Source organism: Balaenoptera acutorostrata, chromosome 2 (assembly GCF_949987535.1).
Source record: "Balaenoptera acutorostrata chromosome 2, mBalAcu1.1, whole genome shotgun sequence".
NCBI lineage: Eukaryota > Metazoa > Chordata > Mammalia > Artiodactyla > Balaenopteridae > Balaenoptera > Balaenoptera acutorostrata.
Window position 1 is genome coordinate 67,994,677 of NC_080065.1, and position 18,083 is coordinate 68,012,759.

Genomic DNA, 18,083 nt, shown 5'->3' on the forward strand with positions numbered 1-18,083 from the left:
ATTTGTCAGATGACAGAAGATTCCATAAAATCCTTACACCTAAGTCCCTTACCTGCCTAGGCGAATTCTCTTGCGTGCAAGAGCTCCACGATACCGTCTAAAATCATCCTTAAATAAAAAACAAAGTAAAATCAATAAATTTCTAATATTTTAGTGTTACAATCCTTAAGTTTCTCTCTCCTAAGTCAGTTGAAAAGGCTAATTGGGACAAGGAGTCTCTACGTGAACTATCTTCAGGTCAGAGTTGGCAGTAAGGCAGCTTATTCCGAAAGACTTAATTCCGATGAGCGTAGAGCAGCATAGAGAACTGGGTGTAAAGTGGGAGAAGAGAGTCAGAAATGAGACACAGAAGACGATATGCTTCCAACAGCAGCATGTGGCTGAGTAGATGTGAGGTCTTCAAGGACTTCACCAGTTAATAAATGACTAGAGTGATTTGGAAAAAGAAGAAAAAGACTGCTTTACTTTGTGATGCAGAAAAGAAAGAAAACCAAAGGGGAATAGACATGGAGGTTGTTGCCAGTGCAGGGAAAGATTCTGGGTGGAGCTCTGTACCCACAGCTTCCCCAGAATAAGTGGTCTGATTACTGAACCACATGTGCTAATAACTGACCTTTGACATCGGTTTGATTCTGGGAAATGTGATCAGTTCTTCCTTATCATTGACAGCATTATAAATGAGAAAAGCACTGTTGATATGACGGCCCTGGCCCCCAGACCACTCCTGGCAGTCAAAGGCCTCCACGCGCACTCCCACTTCGACACTGCAGATGGGCGACAAGGGCAGTGGACAGAGAACCTGAGCATGCCAGGCCTACTCTGCCCACTGCCCCACCACCTCCTCCAGGCAAGGAAGAGAATGAGGACCCTGGGTTGTTTCATTGTCATCTGCTAATCTATGCAACTGTTAACATCCATTTCATCAGGTCAATTGATCTGATGTACAAGCTCCTAGGAGCATTTCTGCTTTACTTTCCCACTTTCAAGTGGTAAAAAGGCCAGTGGAACTTTATATACCTTCATGAACATATTTTGGTAATGGGGGAGGGGGTGGTTAAACTGTGCCAAAATCAAGTTTTCTCTCCTAAAAACAATAGTCCTATAATTTAAAAGCGTCAAACACTGAAACTGGATAGGAAACACAGATGTTCTTTTTTACATTTAAAAAGAAAAAAATACTAAATTAAATCTTTTCTTTGTGTATCAAGAATAATAAAAATAACTGGGAAGTGGTTTGGACTTCATGGTGATAAATGACAGGTCCATTATGAAGTGGTTGACCACATGACTCTTTTGAGAGTGAAAGGAAGAATTAATAATTATGACAGGTGCAAACCAAGACCATCCTGGATCAAGTAGGACATACAGTCACACTTATTATGAGACAAAAACCAACTTATCATAACAGTGTAAGGAGGCCTGAAGTGGAACAGAGAGTTAAAATGTGTGTCTATGGATTTCGAAGATTAAGTGAAGTTTTAAAAAAATTAGAAGGAACTTGATTTCTTTAAAGTAGTCACTATACTTACCTCCAGATTGAAATAAAACAAAAATATTGCTTATGTGCAAGTTTGAATTCAATTATAGCAGCCTAAGAGCACCAGACATGCTTTACCAGGTCTGAAATGTATTGTTGACAATGGCATTGAAGACAAGACGATCTCCAACTGTAGATGGTCCCCGGAACTTAAACATGTCCACGGACTTCAGAAGGGGATGCGCTCGACACAGGCGGCTGATGAAACAAAGGGAAGGAGAGAGAGAAGAAAGTGATCATTCTCCAAAATATTTTCAGGAACTGTTGCTTTGCTTAATGGACGCAATAGACCAGTGTTCGGGGTGCTTTCTAAATGAATATCTCTTTTAGCTCAGAGGGAAATGAATAACTGGATTGTGTGTGTTGAGAGTGGCCCCGTACATTACCTGCAAATATTGTAGGAAATGCCACACGTCCCCAGGCCGTGGGGTCTTTACCAAGATGCTGGCGCTCCTGCTCTTGTGGTGACTGTCCTGCTCTTGTTTTGTGCCCTATGGAAGTATCTCCAAAAAACAAACCACTGTCATTTGTTCTAACTTGAGGGATTTTTTTTTCCTCCTGACAGTTCATGACTACAATCGCAGAAAGCTGTGACTCCCAGGTTGGAGTGGGGCACAGTGAAGGGAACTGTCAGCTGGTACCACTCACATGCATTCCTTGGCTTCACTGTTACCTGAGTTCACCCGCATGTCAAAGACTAATTTTTTTTCCCCCAAAGAAAAATTACCTGGATTGCTGCACAAAGCCTGAAAGGCTACAAAGAATACATTTTACGATTTTTGTGGTGTGCGGAGTTTTGGAAATCTATAAAGAAAATTTAATCTCAGAAAGTTACTTCCATAATTTTCTACATTTTAGATTCCCACTGTCGTCATCCAGTTACGCTAAAGAATTGTGCCAACAATAAGTGAACAGACTCTGCCACAGTTAATTATATTGTAAGCCTTTACAATAGAACAGGTTCAAATGCTTTATTGTCATTAAGAGTGACAATGTCATTTTAAAAACAAGCTCTTATATTTGTGCACAATTTATAGGAAGGATAACCACAGGTTTCTAATTATAGTCATAACTGTAGACATATTAATAATAAAATTCCTTTAATTTGGGGAAAATAAAACCTTAACAATTTTCAGTGGTTACAAAAATTGTTGGAAGGGCAGATCCTGTTCAAATGCATTTTCAGAGAACAATGTTCTTTAAAGCTGCTCAATTACCTACATGGCTCCATTAAGAATAAAGGAACCCTTTTTGAAACTGAGGAGCATTTAAAAGTACTTTTCTAAGTTCTTTCCTCTTTCTCATCTTATGTTTCAGTTAATCCTTTGGCCATGATGATTCTAACCAGCACCTTCAGAGATCAGACCTAATTGTAAACCGCCTTTATAAAAGTTTGTATCTTGACCATTTTTAAGTGTAAAGGCTATCTTCTATTTCTATCCTGCATCTACTTTGTCATAAGTAATGTGACAAGGAGTTGCAGTGTCATAAGATCAACAGTCATAATTCAGAATCAAGTATAAGAACTGTCATTTCATTTTTAGTTTTGAACCAAGGATTTAAACATTCACCTTCAAAAAAAGGACAGAATAATTCTAAGGTAAACAGGAAAATGACTTATCATTTTCTCATTTTGATAAAAGGCAACATTGTTCTCTACTCATTTCCTTGACTGCCCAATAACTGAGCCTCAGACCCTTCTGTCCTCTCCCCACTGGTCTCAAGATCACAAGCCAAAGGTCCAAACCAAGAACCTTGCAGAAATAGTAGCCACCGTCTCCATCCAAGCCATGATCTGGCCACCAAATGTATTTCCATGATGGTTTGCATGGGGTGGGAGGACAAGTTCAATGCTCTGCACAGAGGTGCCCCTCGTGGAAACCGTTCCTTCTTCTTCATCACAAGTGGGATCTGAAAGGTGGATGTGAACAAAGATGGTGGAGTTACATGCAGAACCTGAAGCTACAGCCTTTCCTTCAACTCATGGGATTTTTAGAAAAATTAAATTATTACCAAAGACTTAAAACTCCTGAAGAAATGAATAGGCTTTATTTACAGTGAATTGAATAAGACCACAGATCAGAAAGGGCATTTTAGAGATTGTATTCCAACCTGTTTTACAAGTCAACCAGAATTTTGATTAAAAGAATGTTTAAGTTTAAATTTGAGTTGCTTCAGGTGGAAGAGGGGCAGATCAGAGCAGATCAGGGCAGAAAGAAATTTGGGGATTGATGGATATGTTATTATCTTGATTGTGGTGATGGTTTCATGGGGGTATACATGTCTCAAGACCTATCAAGTTGTACACTTTAAGTATGGGCCATTTATGGTATGTTAATAAAGTTATTAAAAAGAAAGCGATTTGAGCTTTAAAGGGCCACAGACACTGAAAATCTGGAATAGTTTGCTGTATGATAAACTTCAGAATGGGAATATAGCCTCCCATAGTTACTGTTTTGTAATGAATGCAGTCACAAACAGAAAAGACACAATACATTGTACTTCTTAGTGTCTTTCTGCTTCTTTTGAATCATATCTGCTTCATTTACTGACCAATTGGTTTTGACTCTCAACAATGGAGAAATCATTTACTTTGGCGGCAAAGCAGTAAAACGTATTCAGTTATATTGCCTGCATCATCAAGGGAATCACCAGCTAGGCTTAAATCTCACGTGCTATTGTTGAGGAGGTGGGAGAAAGAATTACAGAGCAGGGTACCATCCTGGTTGTACCGTCAGAGGCACAGCTGGGCTTTCAGTGTGAGAGCACAGACATGCCTGGCTGTTGTCGGTAACTGGGAATGGAGCCTTTCTTATCACAGTCACATATAAGTGAGCAGAGAAGAGCGGTTACAGAGATTTAACTCCATTTCCTGATCTAATTATTATATTTTTCATTAATTGATGGTATTTTTCTTTTATGTTTTTTCCCCTTCATTCCACTGATCATTTCAGTCCCCTGCTTAAAAACATGCAGTGACTTCCCCTTGGCTTATTAGAAGAACCTAAATCATTCCTATGGCCCCAAGCCCTTCCTTTCCTGGCTGGCCTATGCCTACCTCTCCAGCCCCAGCTAGTCTGATTTGCTCCTAGCACCCCTTCCTCTCTCAAGCTCTCTCTCCCTTTGTTGCAGCCACAATAGCCCTTTTTCAGTTCCTGTAACTAAATGTTGCCCTCAACATCAGGGCATTTCTACATGGTGCTCCCTCTGTCAGCGGCAGTTCCACTGGCCACCCACACTTTCTTCCACTTACCTCCTATTCTTTCTTGGCCCATCTCAGTCACTACTTCCTCAGGAAAGCCTTCTCTGACCACAGCAATCCCACTATTATGAGCTCCCATTTGTACCTTTCTTTCACAGTTATAATTTTATGTTTATTTGTGTGATCTTTGATTATCTGACCCCCTATATCCTAAGCTCCTTTGGGCAAGGACTGATTTTTTAAAATTCTAATAAAATTCCAGAATGTGGGTGCTCAGTCAATATTTATTGAATGAATGAATGGATGAATAAACTTAACTTTGCTGATTTATTCCATGTTCACAGTCCTTACTAACAACAGAATATTTTTAGGTAACAAAATGATTGTACTGATTTATACTTCTGTCTGTTGTTTATTACAGTTCCTACTGCTCCCCATTTTCACTTAAATAGTATTGTGGACTCTTCAATTTTTCCAATTTCGTGGGTGTGAAATAGTGTCTCATGGAGGTTATAATTTGCATTTCCCTGAATAATAATGAGGTCCAACATCTTTTCATATGTATGTTAAACTTTCATGTTACCCTTTAATGAAATGTCAATGTTGTTTGCTTCAAATGTTACTTCTCTCCCTTTCTTTTTCTCCTCTCTTCCTGGAACTTTGATTAGATGCTTGTTAGACTTCTTACTCCATTCTCTACGTCTCCTAATCTCTCTTATATATTTCCCATTTCTTTGTCTATCCATCTGCATTCTAGGTAACTTCTTCAGATATACTTTTCCAGTTTACTGTCTTAGATACTGTTTAATTCATTCATTGAGTTTTTTTTAAATTTTTATTTATTTATTTTTTGTCTGCATTGGGTCTTCATTGCTGTGCACGGGCTTTCTCTAGTTGTGGCGAGCTGGGGCTACTCTTCGTTGTGGTGCACAGGCTTCTCATTGTGGTGGCTTCTCTTGTTGAGGAACATGGGCTCTAGGTGTGTGGGCTTCAGTAGTTGCGGCATGTGGACTCAGTAGTTGTGGCTCACAGGCTCTAGAACGCAGGCTCAGTAGTTGTGGCACACAGGCTTAGTTGCTCCATGGCATGTGGGAACTTCCCAGACCAGGGATCGAACCCGTGTCCCCTGCACTGGCAGGCAGATTCTTAAGCACTGCACCACCAGGGAAGTCCCACTCATTGAGTTTCAAATTTTAATTATTATATATTCTTTTTTATAGAAATTCCTTTTGCTTCTTTGTCAAGTAGTCTAGGTCATTTTCTTGTTCCTATATAATACTTTTGATACTCTTTTCTTAAAATATATTAATGTTCTTACTGCGAATTCTTTATATGGTAAATTCAGTATCTGTAGTCTTTGTGGGCCTCATTCTATGGTCTGGTGCTTTTCTGGATTTAGGTGACTTATTTTTGTCTTTTATGATTTTTGACTAGGAGCTCACATTCCTTGGATCTTTATCTGTGACAGTTCTTAAGGGCTGGGCTTAAAGTCATTTCTTCACAGAGGATTTGCATTTGTGGCTGCAGATCACCCGTGGGTACGTAGCACAGTACCACTTCACACTAAGTATCACTTGGTCTGTTTTGGGCCAAACAAATTATGTGAATTCTGACACCAAATCTGCTTGAGAATGTAGTTGTGATTGAATCCTCAAAGAGAAACAGTTTTTTTCCATTCCACCTAGGGCTAAGTGGAAAGCATCCCTACCAGAGCTCTCTGAGGGGTGGGATTTTTCCAGTTGACCCACTGAGGGTATCATTTTGGGGGTGTTGCAGCTCTAGGTATGGTTCCTTGATCCAACCTTCCACCTGGCTGTGTCTCCTGAGCCCTGGCAGGCCCATTAAAACACAGCTCTAGGTCTGGCACATACAGGTTCCTCCTGAGTAAATGCCAACTCTTGTATCTCCTTACACTGCTGAATTTGTGTTTCTAATCATTTGTGGACTTCAAGGCTTTCTCTTATTTTTTTGCCTGCTGAGATGTGTTTGCAAAGATGTTTGTAAATATTTCATCCAGAAATTTTAGTTTTTTTCAGACTCCAAGTCCACCATAGTGCTGTAATCAGAATTGGATTGCTTCCTAAAGTGATCCTTAAAAAGCATATGAAGTCTTAAATCCCTTCCAACTTCTTTTTTAAGTACTGATTTTGTTAGATAATTTTCTATAAACATCCAAAACTAGTATTGATTGAGATTTTTTAAGGTTAATTTCTCTTACTCAAATGGTACTTTTTTGTTTCAAAATAAATTAATATAAATTATCTGTAAACTATATTGTTAAATGAAAAAAAGAAAGGTGCATACTTGTTTGAATATTGTGTTACCAGGATAAAATAAAAAATTAAGAGAGGACCTTATACTGTGAGAGACATTGCAAAGACTCAAATATAAGGCAACTCCTTTTCTGAGGGATAATTAAAGAAAAAGCTACTTGATTCCTATGAAGACATACATGGCCTACACTGGGACACATAGAGGAGGGTACTAGGGCAGGTCATATGTGTATAAGCATCAGCTATGACATCTACACAGAAATATATTGAGTATAGGGGACCTTGGTGCAGAAGTATGCCTATTTGGAGGTAATTGCCAATCAATGGGGAAATAGGGCTCTTCCAGGTTTAGAGACCAGTCTAGGCTCACAGCTCTGGCTGTGTACCCATGTTAAGTACAATAAACAAATGTCACCCTTTCTACAGGCTTCCAAGTAGGGGCATACTCATCTGGAGGTCAATTTCAATTCTTGTACTTTGGATGTTCATTAACTATTGTGTCATTCTGCTTGGACAATTTTACATTTATCCCACATTTTCTGGTCAGGAACTCTGACCTGAATTGAGGTTATTCTATCTCTGGTTTTCTTTCTCATTACTGGAAAGGATCAACACAGCAGCAGAATACACATTCTTCTCAAGTGCACATGGAACATTCTCCAGGATAGATCACATGCTAGGCCACAGTCATATAATTAAAGTTCCTGTAAGTAGATTTACTGACCATCAAACTTGCCACTTTCCTTCATCAAGTTTTTAAAAGTATCTTCATGTTGTAATCGAACTTTCCTTCTCTCAGAAGCCAGATTATGTTCCACATGATCTTGTTCAGTTAGAAGTGTGACTGGTTTTAAATGAATCTAGAGAAAGAAAAACATTTATCTTTCATTGCCCTGTTAAATTATAAAAGCACAACATGAATTTTGCAAAAACAAATGATATGCTACATTGTTTTCTAACTCAAAGTAAATAGAGCATTTATGGGTGTTTATATACACATTTTATTTTGACTTAATTTTTTTCTTAAAATATTTTTTAAACTAAAAAAAATCAACATAGACTTAATTATTTGTTCATATAATATGTGCCTTAAAAAGTTTTCCAAATATTAATTTTCCCTGATTTAAAAAATTTTCAACAGAACTACAAAATTTAAAAATCTTCAGATTAATGAGTGAGGAGAGGGACTTTGACTCCACTAAATTCTTATCAAGAAATGCTTTCTACCTTTTGCAAAATTAATCTATCAAAGGGAGAGAATAAAGATGTTCTAGAGAAAGCTATCATGTACCAAGAGATATTCCCAACTTGGAAATTTCAACACATGGTGAAAACATTGTCTAATAAGCAAACTGAAAAAATCAATAAGTCAGAATAAAGCTCTAACTGACCTCCAGAAACCTGGAAATGTGATGCAACAGAATGAAATAGAAACAAAGAAAACAATAGCAAAGATCAATAAAACTAAAAGCTTGTTCTTTGAGATTAAAAAAATTGATAAACCTTTACCCAGACTCATCAAGAAAAAGAGGGAGATGACTCAAATCAATAAAATTAGAAATGAAAAAGGAGAAGTTACAATGGACACCGCAGAAATACAAAGCATCCTAAGAGACTACTACCAGCAACACTATGCCAATAAAATGGATAACCTGGAAGAAATGGACAAATTCTTAGAAACGTATAACCTTCCAAGACTGAACCAGGAAGAAATAGAAAATATGAACAGACTGATCACAAGTAATGAAATTGGAACTGTGATTAAAAATCTTCCAACAAACAAAAGTCCAGGACCAGATGGCTTCACAGGTGAATTCTATCAAACATTTAGAGAAGAACTAACACCCATCCTTCTCAAACTCTTCCAAAAAATTGCAGAGGGAGAAACACTCCCACATTCATTCTACGAAGCCACCATCACCCTGATACCAAAACCAGACAAAGATACTACAAAAAAAGAAAATTACAGACCAATATCACTGATGAACATAGATGCAAAAATCCTCAACAAAATACTAGCAAACAGAATCCAACAACACATTAAACAGATTATACACCATGATTAAGTGGGGTTTATCCTAGGAATGTAAGGATTCTCCAATATATACAAACCATTCAATGTGATACACCATATTAACAAACTGAAGGATAAAAACCATATGATAATCTCAATAGATGCAGCAAAAGCTTTTGACAAAATTCAACACCCATTTTATTATAAAAACTCTCCACAAAGTGGGCATAGAGGGAACCTACCTCAACATAATAAAGGCCATATATGACAAACCCACAGCAAACATCATTCTCAATGGAGAAAAACTGAAAGCATTTCCTCTAAGATCAGGAACGAGACAAGTATGTAAACTCTCACCACTATTATTCAACATAGTTTTGGAAGTCCTAGCCATGGTAATCAGAGAGAAAAAACAAAGGAAAGGAATACAAATTGGAAAAGAAGAAGTAAAACTTTTACTGTTTGCAGATGACATGATACTATACATAGATAATCCTAAAGATGACACCAGAAAACAACTAGAGCTAATCAATGAATTTGGTAAAGTTGCAGGATACAAAATTAATGCACAGAAATCTCTTGCATTCCTATACACTAACAATGAAAGTTCAGAAAGAGAAATTAAGGAAACAATCCTATTCACCATCGCAACAAAAAGAATAAAATACCTAGGAATAAACCTACCTAAGGAGGTAAAAGACCTGTACTCCGAAAACTATAAGACACTGATGAAAGAAATCAAAGATGTCACAAACAGATGGAGAGATATACCATGTTCTTGGATTGGAAGAATCAATACTGTGAAAATGACTATACAACCCAAAGCAATCCAGAGATTCAATGCAATCCCTATCAAATTACCAATGGCATTTTTTACAGAACTAGAACAAAAAATCTTAAAATTTGTATGGAGACACAAAAGATCCCGAATAGCCAAAGCAATCTTTAGGGAAAAACACAGCTGGATGAATCAGACTCCCTGACTTCAGACTATACTACAAAGCTACAGTAATCAAGACAATATGGTACTGGCACAAAAACAGAAATATAGTTCAATGGAACAGGATAGAAATCCCAGAGATAAACCCACACACCTGTTGTCAACTAATCTATGACAAAGGCAGCAAGGATATACAGTGGAGAAAAAACAGTCTCTTCAATAAGTGGTGCTTGGAAAACTGAACAGCTACATGTAAAAGAATGAAATTAGAACACTCCCTAACACCATACTCAAAAATAAACTCAAAATGGATTAAAGACCTAAATGTAAGACCGGACACTATAAAATTCTTTGAGGAAAACATAGGAAGAACACTCTTTGCCATAAATCACAGCAACATCTTTTTTGACCCACCTCCTAGAGTAATGGAAATAAAAACAAAAATAAACAAATGGGACCTAATGAAACTTAAACGCTTTTGCACAGCAAAGGAAACTACAAACAAGACAAAAAGACAACCCTCAGAATGGGAGAAAATATTTGCAAACGTATCAACAGACAAAGGATAAATCTCCAAAATATATAAATAGCTCATGCAGCTCAATATTAAAAAAACAAACAGCCCAATCCAAAAATGGGCAGAACACCTAAATAGACTTTTCTCCAAAGAAGACATACAGATGGCCAGGAAGCACATGTAAAGCTGCTCAACATTACTAATTCTTAGAGGAATTGCAAATCAAAACTACAATGAGGTATCACCTCACACCAGTTAGAATGGGTATCATCAGAAAATCTACAAACAACAAATGCTGCAGAGGGCGTGGAGGAAAGGGAACCCTCTTGCACTGTTGATGGGAATGTAAACTGATACAGCCACTATGGAGAACAGTATGGAGCTTAAAAAACTAAAAATAGAATTACCATATGACCCAGCAATCCCACTACTGGGCATATACTCAGAGAAAACCATAACTCAAAAAGACACATGCACCCTAATGTCCATTACAGCACTATTTACAATAGCCAGGTCATGGAAGCAACCTAAATGCCCATCAACAGACGAATGGATAAAGAAGATGTGGTACATATATACAATGGAATATTACTCAGCCATAAAAAGGAATGAAATTGGGTCATTTGTAGAGACGCGGATGGACCTAGAGACTGTCATATGGAGTGAAGTAAGTCAGAATGAGAAAAACAAATATCATATATTAACACATATATGTGGAATCTAGAAAAGTTGTACAGATAAGACAGTTTGCAAGGCAGAAATAGAGACACAGACATAGAGAACAAACTATGGACACCAAGGGGGGAAAGAGTGTGTGGGGGGGTGGCAGTAGGATGAATTGGGAGATTGGGATTGACATATATACAATAATATGTATAAAATAGATAACTAATAAGAACTTGCTGTATAAACTAGCTATATAAATAAAATGTAAAAAAAATAATGCTTAGACTAAATGCGGATCCTCCCCTAGGCACTCTGACCCTAAAAAGAAAAGCCAAGAAATTATGAGTAAGTCCGCAGCAGACAAGGGACACACTGCTCTGGGCCAAAGCCAGGCAAGCCCACTGGGCACCCACATCAGGCCAACATATTTCTTTTAAGGGTGTTTTTACCCTATATGCCCTGCAGCTTATGTTTAAACTTCAATAACTCAGCAACTTTGACATTATTCCTTTAGGTATGAAAAAGTGATTGGACCATAAGACACAACTGCTAGCTAAAATGCTCTTGCTTTAAAAAAATATTTTAACTCAATTTTGAGTTATATAACCACAAAAGAAAAGAACTAAACCAGCAAGCAATATTGTGGGGAAACTGAGATGACCTTCAGATCATTTAAAACACAATGGTTTTTTTCTCTTTCACAAACTGGCTACATCTCTCATTTTCTCTAAGGCAGTTAATACTATGATATTACCACATAAATATTGGTGAAAATTATGATAAGTATTGGTGAGTAACAAATCTTGGGAAAGTATATTTCACAGTAAAAAGAAATGTTCCTTATTCCATAATAATTCTGATGCTGATACTTCTGTTGGTATGTCCCTGAATTACATGCTAGATACTCTTCACAAAGAAATTTACCTTTTCTTTTCCAACTGGTTTGGCTACAAATGTAGAGAAAGCCACACTAACAAGTTTCTCAATGCCAGTGAACATGTCCTGTACTGTGACCTTGATGCTGATCTAAAAAGGAAAGAAAAATAAATTCAAAACTTTTCAGCCATCTAGACAACAGATGAGACTGCAGCATTCAAAATTCATTTATGCACTTCACCATTGTTTTGTTTTTTGAATAAAACCAGCATTTCAATTTACTTTTAACCAATACTGTCCTCTCAATGATTTTCTATAAAATTGGAAATATATTTTTTTTCTGATTATAGAAAAATATATATTTACCATGGAAGATTTGGTAAGATTAAAAATAGATAAATGATAAAGATGGAATCTGACAATCAAGAGTAAATATTATCAGTAATTCCATCACTCAGATGAATAGTTACTAACCTTTATATAAAATTTCTTCCAGTTTAATATCATTTCATACATATGTATGAAATGTATCTATATGTATATAGTTGTGTCTGTATGTGTGTATACACACACACACAAAAGATTATCATACTGTATTTACAATTTTATACTATAACGAAATTTTTTGGCATTTATATGATAAGCGTTTTCTAATCCCACTATTACTAAATGTGTTTTTTGTTTGTTTGTTTGTTTTAAATCTAAATGTGGTTTTGAAAACAAGATATTAATGAATTCCTTATAGCCCATCGGAGAGATGCACCATAACTTTTTTTTTAATCTTTAGTCTGAGTTTTATAACCAAGTTGACATGGACAGAATGTTATTTGTAGTCATGTTATTTGCAGCTTTGTTTCCTCTTTCAGGAGTTTTCTTTTTCAGGAATAGCAAGAAAGTAGTTGAGACATTTTATGGTGACACCACAGTGGACTGGATTTCCCCATGTGAAGAACTCTGAAGCTCTGGTCCTCATGATCACACACTGCAGAAGTGTAGGTAAACTCGGGAACATAGCCCAGAGAAATAATACTACCTTCTTGAAATAGTGGGCAACCTCGGGCATCTTAGTTCAGCACTGTGTTATCAATGATAATATCTATTTCTACATCTTCGCCAAGTACATCATGCACAAAAATAATCATCAATCGGTGATTCACTTAACTTATGAAACCAAATTAGTATTTGCATGGTAAACGTAAGTTAACTAGATGGTGATTAACCAAATTTAAACCATCCATTTTCAACCCCCAACAACTCTCAACCCCACATAGCTTTCTACTTTCAGAAAAATAGGCAAATGAAAAATAGAATAGACAACTAATAGTAAAAACAAAGCAACAATTCTGGAGAGTTAAAACAAGTTCCAAACATTGTCTTCTATTAGAACAATTAATTTAGTTATGTACGATGGCCAAATGTCTCAAAAACATATGCCAGGGAGAATTTCACTTTGTGTCGTTACAGAGTGGGTCAGATTGGAATTACATCCTATGAAAACAACTGGAAAATTGGACCAAGTATAGCAAGCAACTATTTTCACACACAGGACAGCAGGCAACACAGACCTGTGATCTCCAAAGAAAGGGAGATAAATGAAGGGAGCACTTGCATTTCCTGGGTTCTCAGCCTGCAGGTAATTCCCAGACTATGACCAAGGAGGGGAAATGGAAACTTGCTGAATTGAAGAACCAGAAATCAAGGAGATCAAGGCAGCTGAGATTGTCCCAGAAAGGAGGGAGCTACAAAAGGAAAGAATTCCCAGGTATCTGCATATTGTTCCTGTTGAGTGTTTGGGTTGATACCAGTCTGAGCATGTGTAGGGTGAAATCTGACAAAGCCAGAAAAGAACGGCTTCTGAGGAAGAAACAGTTATTGTAAGGTAAACAGTTCCAAGAGCTCATACAGTGCTAGGAATCTGGTGTTCCCTCCAGCCAGACCTCAGTGAATACACAACACATTCATAGAGGCCATAGAAGACCACAACTTAGTAGAGGGACTAAATTAGCCCTAGATGGGGCTAGCATTTATTTTTCTTAAGATCAGAAATCTGTGCTTTCAAACTCCCTGGGTTCTTTTCTTAGCTTTTAGTCAAACTTCCTCTGGAAATTCTAGCTGCTATCAGGGAACAGGAAGAAAGGAGAAAAGAAAGGAAACTTTCATCTGTGTATGGGCTGAATATAAAGGAGAGTGCTGTCTCTCAGGAGAAAGGCCAGACCCAGAGGCTACTGTGAGGCAAAGCTCAAGAGCCCCATAGCTGAGAAATCAGGATCCAGAGGCACCATCATAAACTGTCTTTGACAGAGCTCATTTTATCCACAAGTTTTTATTACCTTTCTGATTTCTTCAAGTTTTTTTCTATTCTGTTTATAAACATACTGGGGGAAAGTGACTAAATCAGGGTAAAGCCATCACCACAGGTGTGGTTATTGCCAAAATAGTTCTTTTATGGGTTGATTTGTGTCCCTCACCAAATCTGGTACCTCAGAATGTGACCTTATTTGAAGATAGGGTGTAATTAGTTGAGATGAGATCCCTCTGGAGTAGGATGGACCCCTAATCCAATATGACTGATGTCCTTATAAAAAGGGAAAATTTGGGGGGGCGCCTTCAAGAGGCCAGAGGAGTAAGACGTGGAGATCACCTTCCTCCCCACAAATACATCAAAACTACATCTACATGTGGAACAACTCCTACAGAACACCTACTGAATGCTGGCAGAAGACCTCAGACTTCCCAAAAGGCAAGAAACTCCCCAGGTACCTGGGTAGGGCAAAAGAAAAAAGGAAAAACAGACAAAAGAATAGGGACGGGACCTGCACTTTGGGGAGGGAGCTGTGAAGGAGGAAAAATTTCCGCACACTAGGAAGCCCCTTCACTGGCAGGGATGGGGGTGTGGGTGGGGAGGAAGCTTTGGAGCCACGGAGGAGAGCTCAGCAACAGGGGTGCAGAGGGCAAAGCAGAGAGATTCCCACACAGAGGATCGGTGCCGACCAGCACTCACCAGCCTGAGAGGCTTGTCTGCTCACTGGCCAGGGTGGGAAGGGGCTGGGAGCTGAGGCTTGGGCTTTGGAGGTCACATCCCAGGGAGAGGACTGGGGTTGGCTGCATGAACACAGCCTGGAGGGGGCTAGTGTGCCACAGCTAGCCGGGAGGGAGTCCAAGAAAAAGTCTGGACCTGCCTAAGAGGCAAGAGACCATTGTTTCAGGGTGTGTGAGGAGAGGGAATTCAGAGCACCACCTAAATGAGCTCCAGAGTTGGGCGTGAGCCATGGCTATCAGCGCAGACACCAGAGACGGGCATGAAATGATAAGGCGGCTGCTGCAGCCACCTAGAAGCCTGTGTGCAAGCACAGGTCACTCTCCATACCTCCCTTCCCGGGATACTGTGCAGTCCGCCACTGCCAGGGTCCCAGGATCCGGGGACAACTTCCCTGGGAAAACACACGGTGCACCTCGGGCTGTTGCAACGTCTCACTGGCCTCTGCCACCACAGGCTCGCCCCACCTTCCATACACCCCCTTCCCCCAGCATGAGTGAGCCAGAGCCCCCTAATCAGCTGCTCCTTTAACCCTGTCCTGTCTGGGTGGGGAACAGACGCCCTCAGGCAACTTACACACACAGGCGGGGCCAAATCCAAAGCTGAACCCCAGGAGCTGTGCGAACAAAGAAGAGAAAGGGAAATTTCTCCCAGCAGCCTCAGGAGCAGCGGATTAAACCTCCACAATCAACTTGATGTACCCTGCATCTGTGGAATACCTGAATAGGCAACAAATCATCCCAAATTTGAGGCAATGGACTTTGGGAGCAGCTGTAGACTTGGGGTTTGCTTTCTGCATCTAATTTGTTTCTGGTTTTATGTTTATCTTAGTTTAGTATTTAGAGCTTATTATCATTGGTAGATTTGTTTATTGATTTGGTTGCTCTCTTCCTTTTTAAATTTTTTTATATATATTTATATATTTCCTTTTTCTCTTTTTGTGAGTGTGTATGTGTATGCTTCTTTGTGTGATTTGTCTGTATAGCTTTGCTTTTGCCATTTGTCCTAGGGTTCTGACTGTCCGTTTTGTTTGTTTGTTTTTAACTATAGTTTTTACCGCTTGTTATCCTTGGTGGATTTCTTTTTTGGTTTGGTTACTCTCTTCTTTCTTTCTTTTTTTAATTACTTTTTTATTTTTAATAACTTATTTTATTTTATTCTTTTTTTCTCTCTTCCTCCTTCCCTCACACCATCTCTTCCTTCCTTCCTTCCTTTCTTTCTCCCTTTTTTTCTGAGACGTGTGGCTGACAGGGTCTTGGTGCTCTGGCTGGCTGTCAGGCCTGAGCCTCTGAGGTGGGAGAGCCGAGTTCAGGACATTGGCCCACCAGACACCTCCTAGCCCCACATAATATCAAATGACAGAAACTCTCCCAGAGATCTCCATCTCAACGCTAAGACCCAGCTCCACTCAATGACCAGCAAGCTACAGTGGTGGACACCCTATGCCCAACAACTAGAAAGACAGGAACACAAACACACGCATTAGCAGAGAGGCTGCCTAAAATCATAATAAGTTCACAGACACCCCAAAACACACCACCAGACATGGTCCTGCTCACCAGAAAGACAAGATCCAGCCTCATCCACCGGAATGCAGGCACCAGTCCCCTCTACCAGGAAGCCTACACAACCCACTACACCATCCTTACCCACTGGGAGCAGACACCAAAAACAATGGGAACTACAAACCTGCAGCCTGCTAAACGGAGACCCCAAACACAGTAAGTTAAGCAAAATGAGAAGACAGAGAAATACACAGCAGATGAAGCAGCAAGGTAAAAACCCACCAGACCAAACAAATGGAGAGGAAATAGGCAGTCTACCTGAAAAAGAATTCAGAGTAATGATAGTAAAGATAATCCAAAATCTTGGAAATAGAATGGAGAAAATACAAGAAACGTTTAACAAGGATCTAGAAGAACAAAAGAGCAAACAAACAATGATGAACAGCACAATAAAAGAAATTTAAAATTCTCTAGAAGGAATCAATAGCAGAATAACAGACAGAAGAATGGATAACTGACCTGGAAGATAAAATAGTGGAAATAACTACTACAGAGCAGAATAAAGCAAAAAAAATGAAAAGAATTGAGGACAATTTCACAGACCTCTCGGACAACATTAAACACACGAACATTCGAATGATACGGTTCCCAGAAGAAGAAGAGGAAAAAAAGGGACTGAGAAAATATTTGAAGAAATTATAGTTGAAAATTTCCCTACTGTGGGTAAGGAAATAATCAATCAAGTCCAGGAAACGCAGAGAGTCCCATACAGGATAAATCCAAGGAGAAACACGCAAAGACACATATTAATCAAACTATCAAAAATTAAATACAAAGAAAAAATATTAAAAGCAGCAAGGGAAAAGCAACAATTAACATACAAGGGAATCCCCATAACGTTAACAACTGATTTTTCAGCAGAAACTGCAAGCCAGAAGGGAGTGGCAGGACATAGTTAAAGTGATGAAAGGGAAAAACCTACAACTGAGATTAGTCTACCCAGCAAGGATCTCATTCAGATTCAACAGAGAAATTAAAACCTTTACAGACAAGCAAAAGCTAAGAGAATACAGCACTACCAAACCAGCTCTACAACAAATGCTAAAGGAACTTCTCTAGGCAGGAAACACAAGAGAAAGAAAAGACTTACAATAACAAACCCAAAACAATTAAGAAAATTGTAATAGGAGCATACGTATCGATAATTACCTTAAATGTAAATGGATTAAATGCTCCAACCAAAAGACATAGACTGGCTGAATGGATACAAAAACAAGACCCATACATATGCTGTCTACAAGAGACCCACCTCAGACCTAGGGACACATACAGACTGAAAGTGAGGGGATGGAAAAAGATATTCCATGCAAATGGAAATCAAAAGAAAGCTGGAGTAGCAATTCTCATATCAGACAAAATAGACTTTAAAATAAAGACTATTACAAGAGACAAAGAAGGATACTACATAATGATCAAGAGATCAATCCAAGAAGAAGATATAACAATCGTAAATATT

At 38.6% G+C, this 18,083-nt stretch overlaps 1 protein-coding gene across 2 annotated transcripts in view; it reads right to left on the minus strand.

The window, feature by feature from the left end:
- The window catches only part of ACOT12 (acyl-CoA thioesterase 12), a 56,698-nt gene that overhangs the window by 23,614 nt on the left and 15,001 nt on the right, over nt 1–18,083 (minus strand). The window contains exons 4-9 of one of the 2 annotated variants that reach the window (XM_057541869.1): nt 12,074–12,175; nt 7,737–7,872; nt 3,292–3,448; nt 1,616–1,735; nt 614–764; nt 53–108 (exon numbers count right to left, since the gene is read on the minus strand). In XM_057541869.1, the coding sequence (XP_057397852.1) occupies nt 53–108; nt 614–764; nt 1,616–1,735; nt 3,292–3,448; nt 7,737–7,872; nt 12,074–12,175 (722 nt within the window). The remainder of the gene's footprint in view (nt 1–52; nt 109–613; nt 765–1,615; nt 1,736–3,291; nt 3,449–7,736; nt 7,873–12,073; nt 12,176–18,083) is intronic. The other variant, XM_057541870.1, reaches the window with a different exon arrangement.